Consider the following 21949-nt stretch of genomic DNA (forward strand, 5'->3'; position numbering starts at 1 on the left):
AGCTATAATCAGTGTAAAATGTAGTCATGAACTGTTGTATTTTATTGGCTAATGCCTGTGGTACAGCTAAGGGTTGGGAGATGCTTTTCAAGCCCGTTACAGTAGATTCATGAGCAGCATGATTTCAACTTCATTCTTGAGATACCACAACCAGCTGAAAGTTGGAACAGCTTGTTTAACCAAAGGAGTCAGTTTCAATTGCTAATAATGGGCTTATCTGTTTGCTTTGAAATGTATTAAAAGGATGGGATTTTTTTCTTGCTTTCTTTCTTGCATGCTTTGAGGATTGCAGTGCTTTGTCATAATGATAATATTAATGTAATCAAAGCACTCTTGCAATCAGTAGGAACTTCTGTCGCTTTGCTTGTGTAACTGCTCTGGCTGCAGTGCAATCAGTCTATGACAGAGTAAGGGAAAAATAGAATCAAGCTCTCAAATTCTAAAATGTCATCTGAGTGTGGAGGTAGGGGGCAACTCCTGATTTTTGAAACCAGGAAGATCATAGAATCAGAGTGGTCTGGGTTGGAAGGGACCTCTGAAGGTCATCTAATCCAGCCCCCTCTGCAGTTAGCAGGGGCGGCCTTCCCCATGCAGCTTCAGCTTCAACTATGAAACCAGGTTAATTTCTCAGTTTAAATAGTGGCATGGACATTAATATGTTGTGTATGCTTATAGCAAGAGAATAAAATTACAGCTTCTCTGTGTTCACTGCACACATATGCATACACATATGAATTCCATTTGCCAGAGGCATGTTTTAGGATCCTGAAAAAGCATTTCCTTTGAAGCACAGCTTTTTCAAAGGAAAGTGCCTCTTTTTTTTGCCTGCAGTAACTCATCAAAACATATTTCTTATTTTATGTTTTTATTTCATTACTGTTATTGAAAGGGGACATTAGTATTTCTTGCACATATGAGTATCCAGTAAATCAGGTGGTCATTCACTTTTTATGTGGTACTTTTGATCATCATTTGAAAAGGTCCACGTAGTGCAAAGCTGGTTGTAGTAACAAGAAATGAGAACCCAGGTGAAAATCATAAGGAGTCCTGATGAAAGCATCCTCTAACTGGCATGGCAGTCCTGTGTTACTGATCTTGGAACTTATTATGCATACCAAAAAAAGCTTCCACTAAACTAAAAATATGTTTCCATTTATGTTTATTTATATGGGAATGGTTGGATGCACACCAAGTGTCAACACAACAAAACTTCATTTTTAACCATAAGGCTCTCCACTAAGCTGTGCTGTCGTGATTGACAGGCTTTATAACTAGAAATGGAATGTATGTGTACATGGATTTAGAACACAACAGAGAGCAATATCACTCAAAACAAGGACAGGGTAGGTTGTTCATTATCACAGAATCCTGACAAGAGAGGAATCTGTAGTTCCTATATATCAGAAAACAGAAAAAATGGCCACTGTCTTGAAAAGGACTATGTAACTTCTTCCTGCTTTCATCTTCAGTCTGAGGTGCCATGTGCTGTGCCTGGGAACTGTCTGCAGAATTCCCACTGATGGCCGTTGCATGGTCACATGAAGGCATGAGAACTGTACAGTGCCTTTAAGCATTAGCAGAAAAGAAGTCTCTTGCAACTTCATACACCTTTGTACATGTTTCAGTTTGTTACGTAGTGGAGATTTTGCTGGCTATCCCCACGCTTGCAAAAATGCTGTGTCACAGTATCACTAAGGGTGGAAGAGATCTCAAAGATCATGGAGTCCAACCTGTCACCACAGACCTCACGGCTAGACCATGGCACTAAGTGCCACGTCCAACTCCCTCTTGAACACCTCCCTGGGCAGCCCATTCCAATGACGAACAACTCTCTCGGTGAAGAACTTTCTACTCACCTCGAGCCTAAACTTCCCCTGGTGCAGCTTGAGACTCTGTCCCCTTGTTCTGGTGCTGGTTGCCTGGGAGAAGAGACCAACCCCTTCCTGGCTTACAACCACCTTGCAGGTAGTTGTAGAGAGCAATGAGGTCTCCCCTGAGCCTCCTCTTCTCCAGGCTAAATAATCCCAGCTCCCTCAGCCTCTCCTCATAAGGCTTGTGTTCAGGGCCTTTCCCCAGCCTTGTTGCCCCTCTCTGGACATGTTCAAGTGTCTCGAGGTCCTTCTTAAACTGAGGGGCCCAGAAGGAAGGTGTGACTGCCAGGGAGAACATGTATTCTTGTTGGAGCTCAGAAAATAAAGGTACTGAAGATGCTAGAAGATAGCAAAGAAAAATACTATAGAAGTATAGAGAAAATCAGCAAGAGTAACACAGCTATGAAGTGAATTCTCTGTGAGGCATTCACCAGAGGCAAAGGTGGTAAGGATTGCTGGTAGGTTACAGACACAGTAAGAGAGGTCAATAGGAAAAGCTTAGTTGCTTTTTTTCACGTTATGAAAATGACTGTACTTAGTAATGTGAGCAGATAGCAGATTGAAAACTATCAGAGTAATACTCTTTTGCATAGCACAAAATTGAATTGGAGGACTTTCTGCTACAGGTGGTGTGTAGAGCAAAGTTACAAACAGGCTTGCTCTGTCAGCCTTTACTTAAAACTCTGCCACATATTCAGTCTTTGACTCAGGTGCTATGGAACAGAATCTACAAAGTAGATTAGGAGCCACTTGGACACAAATGGGAAAGAATGTCAGAGGAAAGTCATGTTCTGTATGTCATGATTTATTTATTTTCCCTTTCCTTTCCCCTGCATCTGTTATCATTCTTGGAGTCAGTCTCCTGAGCTACATAAGCCTTTGGTCAGACTCACTAAAGTTGGCCATATACTGCCAGCTTCAAGAAAGTGTACAATTACATGTCTGAATAATATGTAATTGATCAACAAAGGATTAGTTCAGATTAATTCAGTAAGCTTTTGCTTGCTTGTGTTTCAGCAGAATCATCAGTTCATCAACAGATTAAAGGTCTGCCCTTCACATTCAGTTTGTCTGAACTATACTTCCCCATTATTTTTTCTAGTCATTGAGATACATCTTACAGCTCCTTTCAGGCTTTCTTTGTTCCACCAACACAGGAACATTAAACAACTTTTCTTTAATGAAACAGAATGGTTTATATTTTATATTGATTGTATACTGTGACTAGAGGAAGATGCAAAAACCCCAAAATTATTGTTATTTAACTCTCTTATGCTTAAGTGTTGCACTATAGCAAAGAAGAATATCACCGAAATAATCGCATAGCTCGTAGAGCGAATGCCAAGATGAGTATTTTGCTTTAATAGTGTAATCCCTTTGATGCATAATGATTTAATTTAATACAAATGCATGCTCTTCTTTCACCTCTTGCTAGGACATTTAACTATTGGACTGCATTATGCAATGTTTTTAATTGCTTTGAGAAATCAAAGCTAGCCAAGTAGTGTTAAGAGTGATTTAAAGTAATCTTTGGAAGACTCATCTCATTAATTTTTTCCCCTTAATAATCTAGACAGGATTGCAGACATGATCACAGGGGTAAAGGAATAAAGGAGGGAATACTTTCTTTTCATGACAATCCTTATGTGTATTAATTTTTACTAGCAAGACGTGGAACTGCTTTATTCAAACCTTTGTGGTATTTTTCAGTTACATTATTAACTATCTTACATTTTATGGGTGCCTTGGAGTGGTGGCGTAGTCATACCTCTCTGTTTTGTTCACCTCTCAGTTTTATGCACCTAATCTAGTCAGATTCCTTTTCTTCTTAATGAGGAGAGTGAATCACACCATCAAAGTGAAGCTCGACAGGGCTCTGTGCAGCCTGATCTAGTTGAGGATGCCCCTGCGTGCTGCAGAGGGGGTTGGACCAGATGACATTCGGAGGTCCCTTCCAATGCAAACCATTCTATGATTCTATAGCAGCCTTCCAGTACCTGAAAGGGGCCTACAAGAAGGATGGAGAGAGACTGTTTACAGAGGCCTGTAGTGATAGGTTGAGAGGCAATGGCTTCAAACTAAAGAAGAGTAGATTTAGATTGGATGTTAGGAACCATGAGGGTGGTAGAACACTGGAACAGGTCACCCAGGGAGGTGGTTGGGGCCCCATCCCTGGAGATACTCTACGAATCTATGACCTCGGTTGGATGCCTGCTGTAACTCATCTTTTGATAAAAGCTCTCGAGAACAACACTCAGAGATTCTCTGACAAAGACAGCAGTGATACTTTTTCAGTTACTTCAGTCCAAAGTTCTATTTTTTGGTAGCAGGGAAGATGCACAGCTCTTTAGAATTAAGGAAGTTTCCAGAGTCTACTTCCTTTAATAAACACCAAGGCTTAGTGTGCTGGAGTGGGGCAATCTAACAGAAGCATGGTTACTAACTGTGTAAAGAGCAATTACAAAGACGGTGAATCCAAAGTTTTGGTGATGGCAAATTATACAAAGGAGAGCAGTGGCCAGAAATTGCAATGTGGGGGGGGTTCAGGCTGGACATTGGGAAAAACCTTCACCCAGATGGTAGTGCAGCTGGCACAGGCTAACCAGAGTTTTCATCTTTAGAGATTTCTGTGCCAGTTAGGCAAAGCTGCAGCTGATGACATCCAGTGTTGGCAGTAGTCCTGACGTGAGTGGGAGGTCAGACTAGCCAGTCCCAGAGGTACAACTAGGTATGTCTAGGTATTTTGTGCTCCTGCAACCAGTATAACTTCTGAACTTCAGATCTACTGACACTACATTCAGTGATAAATGTTTCCTTACAATTAGAGTTTGTACTGTGATTATTTGGCAGGTTCATTTTGTGTATAAACAGATTTGTTTGTTGCTACAGCTTTAGAGAATAGATAAAATCACATATATTTGCTAACTCAAAAGTATCTTTGAAGTGCCAGTGATCATAATTCTGTATTTGCTCTCTCTCTATATATAGATATATTTAGATATAGTGAGCAGTACATCTTATTACATAGTGCAATGTTTCATGCCATTTTCAGAATACTTGAAGGACATAAATGTCAAAGTACTCTCACCTTTAAGAATAATTGCCTTTAGCATCATATATTTCACTTTCACTGCATTCCAAAGCCTGTTCATAGAAGCAAGAGTTAGATGGCCAACAACTCAGTTCTTCAACGTGTATCCTTAGCAGTAAAAACTACACTGTTTTGCTCTGGGTATTTTTTCTGCCCTGTTGATGAGCCAAGGCCAAACTCAAACTGGGCCAGCCTCTTGAACTAACTTATTTTCTTTGCTGATTTTCAGCCCATTAGTTTTATCAGCTGTGTTTTTGCCATGTTGCTCCCCAGCCCTGGATGTTTCCTGATCCTGTTGTTCCTTGCTTTCTGTGCTGCTGCACTCAAGGAAGCAGAGGGAGAAGCATTTGTAAATGAAAAGGAATGACACATGGGGGGAATTTATTTGTAAAAAAATATTCCCAAATCCCTATTTTCTTGAAGAAAGAGTAAGGTCCTCATAAATCCCCAGACATGCCATCTGTCCAAAGAATATCTGTCCTTTTTCTTCTTTTTCAGGGTTACTATGAAACTTTCTCTTCTGCCCTTCTATTTATTCCTTAAAAATATAGCCCTTTTTGATGAAAACACAGTCAATGACTCTCTGAGACAATGATCTAATTCTTCTGAATTGTTATCTGGCAACCATGATTTCTTAGGCAATGCAGAATACATTTATGTTGGAACATTTACAGCCAAGTGCTTTTTTCACACCAGACAATCACCATAATTACAGATAAGCTTTTCTAGAGGGGTGAGCTATCGAAACTCACTCCACACTCCTCCTGATGCTTCAGCAGGCAGTTTCCAGCAGTGAACACCTCATCCTAGCAGAGCACATGATTCAGCCTTACTTGGCCTGGAAATAGTGCTGCTGGTAAGCCAGTTTTTCTGGAGTAACCACTCACAGCTTGAGGGCCAGGGCAGATGATCAGAGGTATGACAAGCCTTTAAGTCATATAAGCATTTAAGTCATGTAAGATCCTAAAACTCACAAAATTTGTCTGCAGTACAACTACAGCTGTAGCCTGTGTCTCAGGAGGACCCCCACAGTTGCTCTTGCTATTATTTGTTGAGTATAAAGCTTTAAAGGAGTATATTTGAAAAATATTACCTCTGGTCTTCTGTTTAGTTCTCCATGCAAAAGAATCTCTAATGAACATTAATATATGTGAAGGGGAAGAGGTTTCTGACAGAAAAAAAACCAATCTGCATTTATTGGCAGTTAATTAATAGCCCACTGACTGAAAATAGTATCATTTTTCTCAGGGTCCAAAACATCTTCTCATTTTGGCAGCCCAGGTCGGTAGCAGGGCTAGAGCCAATGGAAGAGAACCCCCTGCTGCTGCATGCTGCCACTACCAACATGCCAAGCAGTATTGCCAGAACAAAACAAAACATTTACTTGGCTCTGGCATATGGATTTTCAAGTAGGAGATGACAGAGTGCACCATGGAATGGACAAACAACCCAGATCATCAGCAGCACTTCCAATAAGTTCTTACTGTTCTCTTTCTTTTTCTTTTTAATAGTTTTAAAGCTGTTTCACATATGTACAGCAAACCTTAACATAGCACAAAGCATGGGCAGGTGCACAGGCAGTATTGTTTCCATCTATATATCTACTTTGCTACAAAATAGGAATTCACTGGGCTGTATATTACTCCACAGCACCTTTCTTGAAAGGTTTGTGGCACAGGCAAGAGGAAAATTTCCTCGTGCCCAAACAAAGCTATTCCTAGACAAGGGAAAGTTGGACCCATGACTTAGCAATGATGCCAGTGATGCAAGATAAGCATATTCTAATTAGTTCAGTTATTTTCCATTTACCATGAGCAGGGATAGCAGAACTTAAGTCATCTGACTCTACCTGTTTCTTTCACTGTAGTCCTTCATGAAGACAGCGTTTTCAGCTAGGAAAAGTGGAACTTCTTATCAGAAGCCAGATGACAGAACTACAAACCCACCCGATTCTTTTATGCAGTTCAGCTTAACCTTCTTGCTTTTCTGTTCTACCATACTCAGAAAAGACCTGTTAGTAAAGCCTAACAGATGCTAAAGAAACTAGCAAACAGCAGGCAGAGATCCAAGGGGGCTTTATTTCAGGTGGCCTATTTTTTTCCCAGAGAGGAGAGGTGAACAAGCTTAGTTAGAAGCATGGAGAAACATTTTCATTTACCTTTCTGAAAGTAAAAAGGGGAGCTATAAAAGCAGATGGCCCTGGTAGAAGGTTAGTCCATGGATCACAGACCAAATGGAAAATATTATTTACAGGAGAATGAGTAGACATTTGGCCTGTCTTTCAGAGTAATAGAAATCTATTTTGCAAGACATACACAATGGCAGGCTCATTTCTTAACAAGTTACAAACTTAAATCCTTCATGAATCATAATAAAATACCAGCCCTGGTAAGCAAAAATTCTCTTCCTTACTCTTACTTAATGTATGATAACTTGTAGCATGAAAAATGTGTTGCAGCAACTGTATCGTTCAGATAGCCAGACTGCCTCTGCCTGAACAATTCCTGCAGCAGGAGAGCAGTGGGTCTGTAGAGTTAAACAGTGGCAGTGAGGATCCAGCTCCACACTGTATGCTCATGTCAGGTTTTACTTTGCACTGCCTCTAATCCAGTCCTGCACAGTGTATTGAAGACAACTCCATAATGCAGAACAAACCCAGATAAAGGGGACAGCTAAGATACTTTAAAAACACACTCCTCAGACTAGAACTGTCAGGTAGACACATCCCCCTCAATGTTCAGTACCTGGAAACTAAGAAATGTAATGCCATTTAATACAAATTAACTATTGAACAGTCTGTCCTGATAACAAAATCAGAGAAAAAGTTTTGTCACAACAGGAATAGTTTGTAGTTTGTGGCTGTTGGCACAGCAAACACTTTCCACTGAGAAGGAGAAGTTAGTCACTTCTGACAGCTTCACAGATGATCAGTAACTAATTTCCTGGTTCACAGAACTGATGAAAGTAAGATTTCTAAACAGGCCTCTAGGTTTTCTTTTACAATCCAGTGTAAAAAGATACTGATGTTGGGAGAACGGCCAAAAATATCATCTCTTGAAGTAGCATTTAAAGAAAATAGTGATGTATTTTTAATAACAAATTATTATGAAGGCTTGGGAAATACATCAATGTCTGAACTGGTTCATTGCCTGTTTCATTTAGGCATTGAATTTATTTCATTTCTTCTGAGTATAGTTGGAAGACTGTTGCATACCATTCTAGATGTCAGTAAAATCTAGGATCTCCATTCAGAAATGTGAAAGATTTCATCCCAGATTTTATGTGATTGAGATGAAAACAGAGAATTTAAAATACAAACAGAAAGCTGTGGATTAGTGGGACTTTACTAGAAGTGCCTGTGATACTGAAGGAAAACCCTTCTAGCAGTTGTTCTCTTCATTTACTCAGATAAGCAGCCATTTGTAAGAGAGGCTGCTGAGACAACAGGAAAAAAGTTAGGTTAACTGCACACATCCCATGCAAATTGCATTCAGTGTTGAGCTGCAATCTGAGTATATGTTTCTCTAAATAGCTTAGTCCTTGTCTTGAAAACAGCCTGATCTAGTGTGAGGTGTCCCTGCCCATGGCAGGGGGGTTGGAACTAGATGATCCTTGTGGTCCCTTCCAACCCTGACTGGTACTATGATACTGTGAAAATACCAACTCCAGGAACTTCATGGCAGGCAGTTTTAAGACCTCCACAGAAATACTGCCTCATTTTGCAACTTTTGCTTAGGGCTGTTGGAAAGCAAACAACAAAAAAAATGAAGGTGTGTGTTTGATCATTTGAAAGAAATAAGGACTCTTGATATGAAGCCCATAAATGGGGTCTTAGATTTGTAGTTAGGTCACGTGATGCTGATTTGGTTTTGGCCTTGACTTTGATGACTGCAGTAGACAATGGTATGCACACTGGATATACAAGATGCTGGTTGAGAGGAGAGATCACAAATTATAACACTAAGGAAAGAATGAATCTTTAGGTACTAAATATATCCAGCTCATACCAGGCCAGACTTCAGAAGTAGCCTAATAATCCTTCTGTTTTCATTTCCACATGTTTGTTTGTGCATGTCCATTTAGTCTTGATCTGGTGTTTTTCAAGTTTGTTAAAACAGGCAGATGACAATTGCATTACTGGACAGAATTAAATCTTGTAGTGTGTGCTTAGGCAAACTTACATTAATTTCCATTCATGAGCTACAGAAGTGTACTGGCTGTCATGCACTGGTGAATGGTGTTTCCAGTAAAGTATGGTTTCCTGACAAGTGGGTTAGTAATCTAGCAACAGAAGAGATGATCTGTTTAAGGTGTGTTTGTCCTCTTAATGCTCTGATAATGTTGAGGCCCTGTCCCAGGAGGTGTTTAAGACCAGGCTGGATGAGGCTGTGGCCAGCCTGATCTAGTGTGGGGTGTCCCTGCCCATGGCAGGGGGGTTGGAACTAGATGATCCTTGTGGTCCCTTCCAACCCTGACTGATACTATGATACTATACTGTGATAACTAAGGGTAGGATTTGCTTTCTTATGGAAAGCTCTGATATATATAACTCTGCAATAGTACCTAATCCTTGTAAGGAACTGCTGTAATGGAGTGACTTGCTAACTATTAATTCTGGAGCCAGTGAGGACATCTTAGGGGAAGATTTATTATTCCTGTCACTTTGTAGAATAGCTACATGCAAATAGCAATTTCCTCATGCTTGCTTCCTCATGTTTTCATTCATTAGAAGCATTCAAAACACAAGTTCAGTTGTGTCTTTCCAACTGCATTACCCTGATTTGTCAAAGGCAGAATATATTTTATGTGGATACTCCTAAACATGAAATCTGGATTGCTTTTCTTCTGTGGATATTATTCATTCATTAAGCACCACTGTTTCTGTAGTTGGGGATAAAGACTACTGAAAATATGAATGTGTCTCATAACTCACTAAAAAGTACAGACAAATATACCCAAATACTTTCAGTTGCCAAAATGTGCAGTTCTTATGCATGAAAATATATTTGAAGATACCTCTATGTTCATCTGAAGCATGAAATTCCTCTCTTTTTGGATGGAAAAACAATGTTTTGATCTTTTCCTTAGTTTTGCCTTTCGCTGAGGTGGATATCCTGCTTCCTCTGGAAAAAGGTGCTATTCATAGAAATGTACACTTTACAGCTGAGCTTAACTGATGGATTGTTAGGTCTCTTCTTTTGGTCTTCTAAGTGCTTGGACATCAGAAAGAATTTAGGAGAAATCTTGATTTCATAAAGCATCCCCACAGCAGTGGGGGTAAGAATGGAAATAGTAGCAGTGGAGAGTTTCGAGGTGTCAGAAGCAAGAGAAAAGGGGTAAAGAATAGTGTGGGGAAGAGGGAAGAGAATGGAGCAGCAGAAAGACTTGATTTGGGTGGTGACCAGGGCCAGGAGGCATAGGGTGATGAACCTAGAAAGAAGAGTGGACAGTAAGAGGAATATGGCTGGACTTGAAAATAAATTCTGTGGGGGAAGCTCTGAAATTCTGTCTGGGGACTTTCTCTCTGGTGGGAAAATGGAGAAACCAGGATCCTAAAAGTACTTGTTTCCAACTTCTGTAATAGAAACAGGAGGGGAAGTAGTTGTTTCCATCTTGGAGCCTGTCTTCTGACCCCTGATGGAGTTTTCATAGAGCTTCCTCCATGAGTCATGACTTGGATGTGAAAGACACTACCTTTCAGATCTGCCTTACTTAATAACACTTAAATTCATTACTGAAGGCCAGCTCAAAAAAACCCTAGGCCTTCTGTTTCCTAGGGGCTTATGATCCCCTTTTTGTTAAATGATTTGCTGGCTGAGGAGCTGTACATGAGTGGGTATGAACAGCTGTAGGCACATCCTGTTGCATGGTATTTGGTCACCTCATAAGCATACTAGCACATTTCTGTTCCAGGGGTGGGGAGGGCACACACTGCTTCAACACATTCAAGAGAGAGCTCTTGGATGAAAGTTACATTTAGACCCAGCTCCCTGCAGTGATACAAAGAAGACTCTGGGGTTTTCTGATTTGGAATTAGCCCACAAATGTTATAAAAAATTAGGTTTATGATCAATCAATTCCATTTCCATCTAGTTTTCATACTCTCTCCATTTTATTGTGGGCCAGAAATACTGCAAGAAGTAAACACTTGAAGGTAACTTAACAGGTGCTTATTTGTCCAAAAACATCTTTTGAAACACAATTTCTTTTTCATCCTCAGGATATTGTTTTGCTAACTTAAAATTAATAAAGCACCTAATTAATAGATTTGAGACAAACACAAAGTGAAGAATTAAACTCTTTATTTATCCTGAAAGATGCAGAGACTTCTGAGGCAGACCTGTAAAACCTACAGATCTGTCTCTCTGCATGATGCTGGCCCAGATGATGTGATTTACTTGTCCTTGCAAGAGGTATAACAATAAAATATGAATGCTCTTTGGAGACTACAAATTCCATGAAAGAATACTTGAAATTTGTCATACTGTGCCTGTTGTTAAGTAGAACATGTAATCTGTGCTGCTTGCTTTGCATGTTACCTTTTCAGTATGCTTTTACTTTGTGCAGAAGAACATCTGATGGAGAGCTGTCTGGTGGGACAGTCCCAGGAGCAGCTCGGGACTGTCACCACCAGCTGCAAGCACTTCTGTCCTTAGTCTGTGTTCAGCAGCTGTATGAGCAGTCTGTGCTGGTCATCCTGACCTAGATGAGTCCTCTCTGGAGTAACAGAACAGCCCATTTTCCAGCTCCTGTGGCCCAGCTCCAAAACTGACAACTGGGCATAGTGTGGTTTAGGTATTTTCTGATACAGATGCTTCTTAACAGAGTGTTGGACCATGGGAAGATGAGCCATTTAATGTCATAGCAATTCTCATGTCCTTGCCAGCACGAGTCCTGTGAAATTTGTAAGCTATCAATTAACATTTTTTGTCTTAAAATATTTATTTAAGAAAGACCCTTGTGACTTTAACAGACCTGAATGCCACACTGGTAGAAGTCAGCCATCTGGACTGTGTAATCTGGCAGGTAAACAAACGGACCAGGCTCTTTGAGGTCTCTCAGGTTATTGCTGATCATATGAACATTAACATTTCCAAAGGTGTCTCTTTGCTTCGTCGCATTTCAAAGGCTCCATTAATTCTGTTTTCACATGTTTAAATATTTATTTTGACCTTTTGCCTCCTGATACAACCTTCTGGCTTGTTGGACCAGCCAAATCAAAATACACTGATGTGTTCTGAGTGGCCTTGCTGCTTGTATAAACATGCTGCATAAACAACTCCAGCAGGGTCCTCTGCTGTACTGCAGCAAGTCCTTTTGTCCCTTTCAGATCATCCACACAGGTAGGGGCTGTCCTGAGATACGCCAGTTGATCGTCCTGCCTTGGTACCTTGTGTTCTTTCTTGCATGCAGGGCTGCTCCCCTTCACCACAAGTAATCCTGAAGTAAGACCAACACCATGTTATTATCTGTTCCATGTGCAGGTGCTGCTGTTGGAGTACCAACTCTGCTCCTGGTCTTGGTGGTGCCTACCCTGGGTGTCCTCGCCTGCTCGGGATTCTGAATGTAGCTGGATTTACCTTGTCCTCCACCTAACACAAAGGACTCCCTTTGAAGATGAGGACCACGACTCTTTTTGATTCCTGTGGCACCATCCTAAGCCAAATAAATTACACTTTAAAATAAATTACCCTACCAATTTCCTATGAACTGTAAGAGGACTGAGGCATCCAGGAACTCCTTCACGACGTAAATCAACTTTTGAAAGGCTAAGAAATATTTTTAACTTGTTCCAATATGCCTTATGAAAACACTTATGCTGATCTGTGACAGTTGCATGATTCGGTCCAATGGGGCAAGTTACAGTGTTAAAACCCAATAACATAGGCTGTACAGTGGAAGTAAAATCACCATACGTAGGTGCTTTAACTTGAATAACAAATTGTGAAATATAATAGAGATTGAAATGTTGATTGTATGTGATAAATGTAAGAGTACTACGTCTGTCTGTACTATCCTATATGTTTTGTGTACTGCATATTTTTGAATGGCCCCATCATAATTTATTGGGATTACTGGGTTTTTAGAGAGACAGTCAAAGCAAAAACATTTCATTTTGTTTAGAGCTATATTTCTTGAGGCTGTTGGAGAGAATTTGAAGACCTTGGAATAAAAGTCAGGGACAAGGAATTTTTTAAAGCATGTTCAGAAGACCCATGCTCAGCTTAAAGGAATTTACCTGTTCTTTGCTGCCACAAGACTTACTATCTTCTTTTCTTGAAACAGTTCTGTTGAAAAGTTCTGTTCTGGTCATTATTGCTGATTTTAGGAGTCAAACGTCAGCTTTCAGGGAAGGAGCGTAAATGTTTGGTTCGATTTAGCGTTATTACTGATACTATTATTAAGGTAGCAATTTAACACTTAGGAGTTTGGAGATGGAGTCCATGTTAAGATCAACCAAGTGGACCATGAAATGGTGGGAAAGGTATGTTATTTTTGAAAGTGAGAAGATTTAAAATATAGAAAGAGAAGGGGGAAAAAAAAAAAAGATATACAGTAAATGGCAAAAAAAAAAACCAGAGTAGCACAATTAAAATAAATAAATAAATTATTATATTTACATTTTTATGCTGCAGATTCCAAGTGTTACCTTCCAAAAAAACGAAGGCATACATTTGGGAGGACTATATGCTTTTTCAAGGACTTGATACTGTTCTAATTGTTGATAGTGTTGTAAATAAGAGTTTTAAAGACCGTTTCCCTATGTGCTAGAGTACTGAATGATCCAGCCATGTGTTAGGACATGCAAGTCAGATCCCAACTGTCAGTCGAGGCTACGTGTTTACTATGGTCTTTGCAAACTGGGGACTCTAATGGAGATAGAGAATGTTTTTGTTCTGACTGTGTCTAGAGTGTTTCAGTGCTGGCAGGTTTTGTCGGTCTGTTTGGGTTTTTTTCAGTTGTTAAAGAAATGCACATGCCTTTAGTTTTCCATGATGTGCTGGGAATTAGTTTGAGTGTGAACATTGAAGAAACAGTGATACTGAATCAGCTGGCTCAAGTAATAGTGCAATGTCTGATGCTTCAAGAACTATAAGCTTTGAATCATATTTTATTAGCACAACCTTGCTAGCTACTTAGGACTAGATTTTATCTTTTTAGAACTGATATTATAGAGGTCCATAATAATCTTTACATGAAGCAAGAATAGGCCTACTGATAATTTACACCCCCTTCTTTTATTTGTATAATTTTGTACTATATATTTACATGTAAAAGTGTAGAGTCTTCATTATAAATATCAATAATACTGTTTCAGTTTAATTTTAACTCTTTGTTACAAGATGAAATTTTTTTAAATAGGTGAAAGTGTTAACTTCCCTACAAGAGGAATGTCAAAGTGTCAAACACTGCTGGGTTTCATAAGTTGTATGATTATTTGAAAGAGAAACGAGCTGTCTTCATACATGAGAACCTAATAACGCTGTAAGCCTTCTGTACAAAAAAGCAACACAAATAATTGTGGTTTATTGTTTCCTTTGGTTTGGTTCTTTTGCAGTGCAACTCATTTTTATATACTCTGCCACCACAACTACATCTTTTGCCAAATGCATGATTGCCTTTTACTTTTCCAACACGTGGTGTAAAAAGCAAAACTCTTTAGTTTCTGCATGGAAACCACCTGGGTAGGAAAGCCACTTCCTTTTTGAAGTCAGCCACACAGATGAGGTAGGTCTCACATGCTGATCAGAGAGGTGGAGATTTTTCTGTTTCACATAACTGTGTAAATTTGACTGGGACCTTCTGTTTCAAGTCGTTGTCAAGAGAAACTAATGTATCATCTGCTTGAAGGCGCCAAGTTCCTAATTAAAGTTTATATAGATAGAATATTTGTTGTTTCTTTATATTTCAGGAAAATTGATATTACTATTATTTGATACTGATGAATATTGAACTGTTTTTTAGTTACTTTTTACCTTCTTTTTTTTTTTTCCCCCCCTTTTTTCAAATGAGTAGAGCAGGACTGTGCTTTGTCCTTTTTATGAATGAAAAGTAAAATACAATTAAATAAATGTATTAATGTTACTCAAAATACAGTAACTGTCTTTTGAATTGGAACTTCCTAATTTTGTAACGGTGATGTGGTCATCTGTGACAGTAAAAGCATGGACAGGTTGAGATCCTGTGTATCCATGCCCCGCCTTCCTGTGAATTTTGCTGGAGTTAAGCTGTTTGGCTTTGATTATAGGCTGTATAGATAGAAAGATTTTTCCTAATGCTAGTGACAGCCTTCTGAGAGCTTGTCAGCATTTTTTTGGAAGCAAGAGTTAACTGAGCAGATTCTTTTTTCATTCAACATTTTCTACTCCAGTGTGTCATGGTTTAACACCAGCGGGCAACTAACCCCAACCACGCTGCTCACATGTTCCCCCTGACTCCAAGTGGGATGGGGTAGAGTTCAGTAGAGTAAGTGTTTAAGACCAGGCTGGATGAGGCTCTGGGCAGCCTGATCTAGTGTAGGGTGTCCCTGCCCATGGCAGGGGGGTTGGAACTAGATGATCCTTGTGGTCTCTTCCAACCCTTAATGATACTATGATACTATGATAAGTGAGAAAACTTGTGAGTTGAGATAAAGACAGTTCAATAGGTAAAGCAAAAGCTGCATGCACAAGCAAAGTGAAATAAGGGATTCATTCACTGCCTCCCCTGGGCAGGAATGTGTTCAGCCATCTCTAGGAAAGCAGGTTGCCCCCACACGGAGTGATTACTTGGGAAGATAAGTGCCATCACTCCACATGTCCCCCCTTTCCTCCTTCTTTCCCTGCCTTTGTATTGCTGAGGATGATATCATATGGTCTGGGATATCTCTTTGCTCAGTTGAGGTCGGCTATCCTAGCTGTGTTCCATGCCAGCTTCTTGCCCTACCCCAGCCCACTCACTGGTGGGGTAAGAAGCAGAAAAGGCCTTGACTCTGTATAAGCCCTGCTCAGCAATAACTGAAGCATGTCTGTATTATCAACACTTTTCAGCACAATTCCAAAGCAGCCCCATGCAGGCTATTAGGAAGAAATTAACTCTATCCCAGCCCAAACCAGCACAATGTGTTACAAAGGAAGATGGCTGAAATGGCAATACTTTTAACTGATTAAAAGGCTTTGTGTGATCACTGTAATTTCAAGAGATGGCATCAAGAATAACTGAGATACTGCCTGCCTTTGTGTGGTCATACTCAGGCCTGAAAATGCACCAAATGTGGCACATAAGTTCATGAAGCCAGCAGTCATGCTGCAGAACTTGTTTTTACTTCTCTTCAGAGATAACAAATGAGAAGAGTCAGTGGCAGTGTTCCTCATGCCCTGCTCGGTCTGGGGAGGCAGAGATTATGACTACCTTGATTAGGTAAGTTTTGTATTTTTATCTTGGTTTTTAAGAGAAATAAGGGTTTGAGTCTCAGTTCTCTGTTAATGATTTTGAACTTCTTGTGTGATGGCAAGCAAATTCAGCAGCTATCATTCAGAAGAAAATGGTATTCTGAATAGAAGATAGGGATTTAAATGAGGGATTTGCATTAAAGGCAGCTGCAGCAAGGCCACTGGTCTTCTCTGTTCTGTTTGCCCTACCAGATGCCCAGCAAGCAAACATCCCAGTGCCAGGTACAGCTCACCTCGCTCCTGCCTCACCCAAGGGCTGGACAGCACAGGATGAACATTGGCTGTGGGGAAGACCTAAGCACATGGCATTGCAGTAGATGGAAGCTAAGATCATTGCAATGACACCGAGTAGGTGAAGGATAGGGCATAGAACACAAACTAGTAGGAGAAAAGGTTTATTATTTCTATGAGCCAAAGAGCAAATGTGTTTGTTAGTAAGACTTCTTTGTTTCCAGACTTCAAAGTCTATACCTACAGAAAATGTTAAAAAATACGTTTTTAAATAATAGATGTCTGGCTGAAGACCAGCTCTTCCAGCCTTGATCTGCCTCAGCTCTTCATTAGGCTGCACTTCCTGCACTTGGAATTAAAATAACAGACATAAGGTAATACTCAAATACATTCCAGCACAGATCTTGAAGCACTTCCAAATGCTATCATTCAGACATTTTGTTTGTTTAAATATATCACAGAAATGTCTGTCTTTCAGGCTAAGACAGTATGATAAAGGCCAAGGATTTTCCTTTGGCAGCAGTATGATTTTGTTGTATCTTCTAGTACTTGTGTGTGCTCCATCCTTGCACAGGTTGTCCAGCACTCTTCTCACAGTGTTAGGTTATTTGGACTGCCCAGGAAGTACCTTCTGCACAGAATAGTGGAGTCTTGCCCCTCTCCATTTCTTCCAGAAATGATCCACTTGAATCTTCCTGCCACTAGTTTGTTTTGCCTTGCCACTGTAACATTATTCTTATTTCCAAAAACAGAATAGAATAGAATAGAATAGAATAAACCAGGTTGGAAGAGACCTTCAAGATCATCGCGTCCAACCTATCACCCAACACCACCCAATCAACTAACCCATGTAACCAAGCACCCTGTCAAGTCTCCTCCTGAACACCTCCAGTGACGGCGACTCCACCACCTCCCCAGGCAGCCCATTCCAATGGGCAATCACTCTCTCTGTGTAAAACTTCCTCCTGACCTCCAGCCTGAACTTCCCCTGGCGCAGCCTGAGACTGTGTCCTCTTGTTCTGGTGCTGGCTGCCTGGGAGAAGAGACCAACCTCTGCCTGTTTACAACCTCCCTTCAGGTAGTTGTGGAGAGCAATAAGGTCACCCCTGAGTCTCCTCCTCTCCAGGCTAAGCAGCCCCAGCTCCCTCAGTCTCTCCTCATAGGGCTTGTGTTCCAAGCCCCTCACCAACTTCGTTGCCCTTCTCTGGACTCGCTCCAGCAAGTCAACATCCTTCCTAAACTGAGGGGCCCAGAACTGGACACAGTACTCGAGGTGTGGCCCAACCAGTGCAGTGTACAGGGGCAGAATGACCTCCCTGCTCCTGCTGGCCACACTGTTCTTAATGCAGGCCAGGATGCCATTGGCCCTCTTGGCTGCCTGGGCACACTGCAGGCTCATGTTCATCCTACCATCAACCAGCACCCCCAGGTCCCTCTCTGCCTGGCTGCTCTCCAGCCACTCTGACCCCAGCCTGTAGCACTGCATGGGGTTGTTGTGGCCAATGTGCAGAACCTGGCACTTGGATGCGTTAAATCTCATGCCGTTGGACTCTGCCCATCTGTCCAGCCTGTCGAGGTCTCTCTGCAGAGCCTCTCTACCCTCTAGCAGATCAACACCTGCCCCCAGCTTGGTGTCATCAGCAAATTTACTGATGATAGACTCAATGCCCTCATCCAGATCATCAATAAAGATGTTAAAGAGGATGGGGCCCAGCACTGATCCCTGGGGGACTCCGCTACTGACTGGCTGCCAGCTGGATGTGACACCATTCACCACCACTCTCTGGGTTCGGCCATCCAGCCAGTTCCTAACCCAGCTCAGAGTGCTGCTGTCCAAGCCATGGGCTGACAGCTTGGCCAGGAGTTTGCTATGGGGGACGGTGTCAAAGGCCTTGCTGAGGTCCAGGTAAACTACATCCACAGGCCTCCCCACATCCACCAGGCGGGTCACCTGATCATAGAAGGAGATCAGGTTGGTCAGGCAGGACCTGCCCTTCCTAAATCCATGTTGGCTGAGCCTGATCCCTTGGCTCGGAAAAGAAGAAAGGACAGAAAGCCCTGAAGTCCCCATGAATGGGTAGTAAAAAGTAATACACCTCAAACAGAAGTAGCACTGCCTACCCTTTCTTGACAGGCTGACATTTTTCTTTTACCTGGATGCAAATTAACCAAGTCTTTTCTGAAGGACATCATGAAAAGACATCTGGAAAGTGTTTTCTTCACTTTAGCTGATCTTGGCTCTGGTCTTTTCTCTTGATTAATATGGATGACATTGGAAATCACGAAAATTTTCCTTCCCCCAAAGACTTGGATAATTTAGCTGGTGACTTCAACAGGCAACCTCCTATGAGCATTGATGAGTGGATTTACTGGTTTATATTTAAGAGTCTAATAGTGTCATTAAAATCTGATGCTTTTGCTCTTTAGTGTGCTGACATAGCTATCACTGTCATCTATCAGCTTCACAAAAAAATGAGGAATGATTTCTTTCTCTCCCAAAGCATGCAGCAGACATGGCAATGTCTGGTAAAAAGGCAAATCAAGCAGAGAAATACAAAAATACTGACCAGTTATTGTCCCCTCTAGATGGTTGTCATGGTGCTGTTCTCACCCATGTCACCTCCAATCTTCAGTTATTTGGCACCTGCTGAAAGCAGCACATAGGAAAGTGCTTCTATGGTACGTAGATAGTCCATCATCAGCCCTTCTGTGTTTCACTGGCTGCTCAACTCCAGGCAAATTCAGATCCTCTCTGGTGGTTCAAGTGGGCATGCAGCTCCAGGTGGGCACATGCCACAGTCAGCAAGGGTAGACAGTGCCAAGGAGTCATTACCTGGCTACAGACTGATACTTAATAGTTACTGTAGGATCTGCAAAAGCTCAGTTCCTACTACTAACTTACTGTAGTGGTTTAGCACAAGGGCTAACCTGCCTGCTCCCCCAACACAAAAGTGAGGGGGAGAGCAACACACAAAAGTCAGGGCTGAGATGAAGAGGTAAGAGTTTAATGTAACATGAGATATCATAACCATCATGCAGGATTAGCTTAATTAATAATCTATTACACAATGCATGTCTAATAATCTAATAATACAATGCATGATTACCTTATCTTAGCCTATGTGCTGAAGAAGCAAAGTGAAATACAGGAAAAAAACAGCATAAACCAGAAAACCAAACCCAGCAGCTCTACCCCACTCACACACCTTGCCTCCATCCCTGCAGAGAAAAAGCTAACACCCAAGAACTCAGAACCCAGAAGCAGCAACCGGAACAGGAAGCCTCCCATGTTGCAATCTGAACTTCAAGCCCCATAGTACTTTGCTCCAGGTAGTACTTTCACTTTTTGAAGCTGGCATGACTGCAGCATGGTATGAATAACAGCAGCAGGTTCCATTCAATCCATGATGCTTACCTTACACAGGGATTTAGGGCAAGGCTGCTTGTGCTCTGGCTTTTACTGATCCACCTTTTATGCTTCATTGTTAAAGTGCTATGATTTGTCTTGTGAGTTCATCTTTAGCCAATGGTACTAATGAAATCACATATAATTTTCTCTGCTCAGGAGGATTTTAGCCATAGATGTTGAGACATACACAACAGTCAGATCTTCTCTATGACAGCATTCTGAAGCCGTTAATTACTGATCTTACTTTAACTGTGTTTTGGCAGAATACTTTGATGCATAGCGGACTCCCTATGACTTTATCTCCAGCTCAAAGAGCTGTTCTCAGCCAGTTCTCACAAAGCTCCTCCATGCCTGCCCTGCAGGCCAGTGGCATCCTGGCCTGCATCAGGAACAGTGTGGCCAGCAGGAGCAGGGAGGTCATTCTGCCCCTGTACACTGCACTGGTTAGGCCACACCTCGAGTACTGTGTCCGGTTCTGGGCCCCTCAGTTTAGGAAGGATGTTGACTTGCTGGAATGAGTCCAGAGAAGGGCAACAAAGTTGGTGAGGGGCTTGGAACACAGCCCTATGAGGAGAGGCTGAGGGAGCTGGGGCTGCTTAGCCTGGAGAAGAGGAGACTCGGGGGTGACCTTATTGCTGTCTACAACTACCTGAAGGGGGGTTGTAGACAGGCAGAGGTTGGTCTCTTCTCCCAGGCAGCCAGTACCAGAACAAGAGGACACAGTCTCAGGCTGTGCCAGGGGAGGTTCAGGCTGGAGGTCAGGAGGAAGTTTTACACAGAGAGAGTGATTGCCCATTGGAATGGGCTGCCCGGGGAGGTGGTGGAGTCACCATCACTGGAGGTGTTCAGGAGGAGACTTGACAGGGTGCTTGGTTGCATGGTTTAGTTGGTTGGGTGGTGTTGGATGATAGGTTGGACGTGATGATCTTGAAGGTCTCTTCCTACCTGGTCTGGTCTGGTCTGGTCTGGTCTGGTCTGGTCTGGTCTATTCTATTCTATTCTATTCTATTCTATTCTATTCTATTCTATTCTATTCTATTCTATTCTATTCTATTCGTGACATGGCTAAGGTGATGTCTCTTTTGGCATCAAATCCCAAGACTTCCAGTCGGCTTCATTCCTCTATTTCATGTGTGATAGAATGGTACAAAAGAGTGGATTTTCTTATGGGAAATTTTAACCTGCCTGATACCTGCTGGGAACTTAACACAGCAGAGAGGAGGCAGTCTAGAAGGTTCTTAGAGTGTATGGAGAATAGCTTCTTATCCCAGTTGCTGCGTGAGCCTACCAGGGATAAGGCTTTGCTTGACCTCCTTTTTACCAATAGAGAAGGGCTGGTGGGTGATGTGGTGGTTGGAGGCTGTCTGGGGTCCAGCAACCATGAAATAATTGAATTTTCAATACACAGTCAAGCTAAGAGGGGCAGCAACAAAACCTCCACTCTGCACTTCTGGAGGGTGGACTTCAGGTTACTCAAGGAACTAACTCAGAAGGTACCTTGGGAAACAGCCTTTAAAAACAAAGGGGCTCAGGAGGGCTGGAACTACTTCAAGGAAGAACTCTTGAAGGCACAGGAACAGGCTGTGCCAATGTGCTGGAAGATGAGCTGCCAGGGCAGACGGCCAGCCTGGATGGTTAATGAACTTCTAAAGGAATTAAGGAGAAAAAAGAGGGTGTACCACCTTTGGAAGAAAGGTCAGGTAACCCCTGGTATGTTTAAGGATGTTGCTAGGTCATGCTGAGTTCTACACATTGGCCACAACAACCCCATGCAGTGCTACAGGCTGGGGTAAGAGTGGCTGGAGAGCAGCCATGCAGAAAGGGACCTGGGGGTACTGGGTGACAGTAGGCTGAACATGAGCCAGCAGTGTGCCCAGGTGGCCAAGAAGGCCAATGGCATCCTGGCCTGTATCAG

The 21949-nt window shown here is 41.8% G+C and overlaps 1 protein-coding gene across 1 annotated transcript in view; it reads left to right on the top strand.

Annotated features, from left to right (window-relative positions):
- CNTN1 (contactin 1) overlaps nt 1-15059 on the top strand; it is a 253887-nt gene extending 238828 nt beyond the window's left edge. Inside the window, exon 25 of the mRNA XM_068170206.1 lies at nt 12447-15059. Within this exon, the coding sequence (XP_068026307.1) occupies nt 12447-12526 (80 nt within the window). The 3' untranslated portion in view covers nt 12527-15059. The remainder of the gene's footprint in view (nt 1-12446) is intronic.
- Nucleotides 15060-21949: the final 6890 nt, after the last annotated feature.

The sequence above is a fragment of the Melanerpes formicivorus genome, unplaced genomic scaffold, assembly GCF_026170545.1.
Source record: "Melanerpes formicivorus ecotype bairdi unplaced genomic scaffold, bMelFor1.0.p_v2 SCAF_3, whole genome shotgun sequence".
In the NCBI taxonomy this organism is placed as follows: Eukaryota; Metazoa; Chordata; class Aves; order Piciformes; family Picidae; genus Melanerpes; species Melanerpes formicivorus.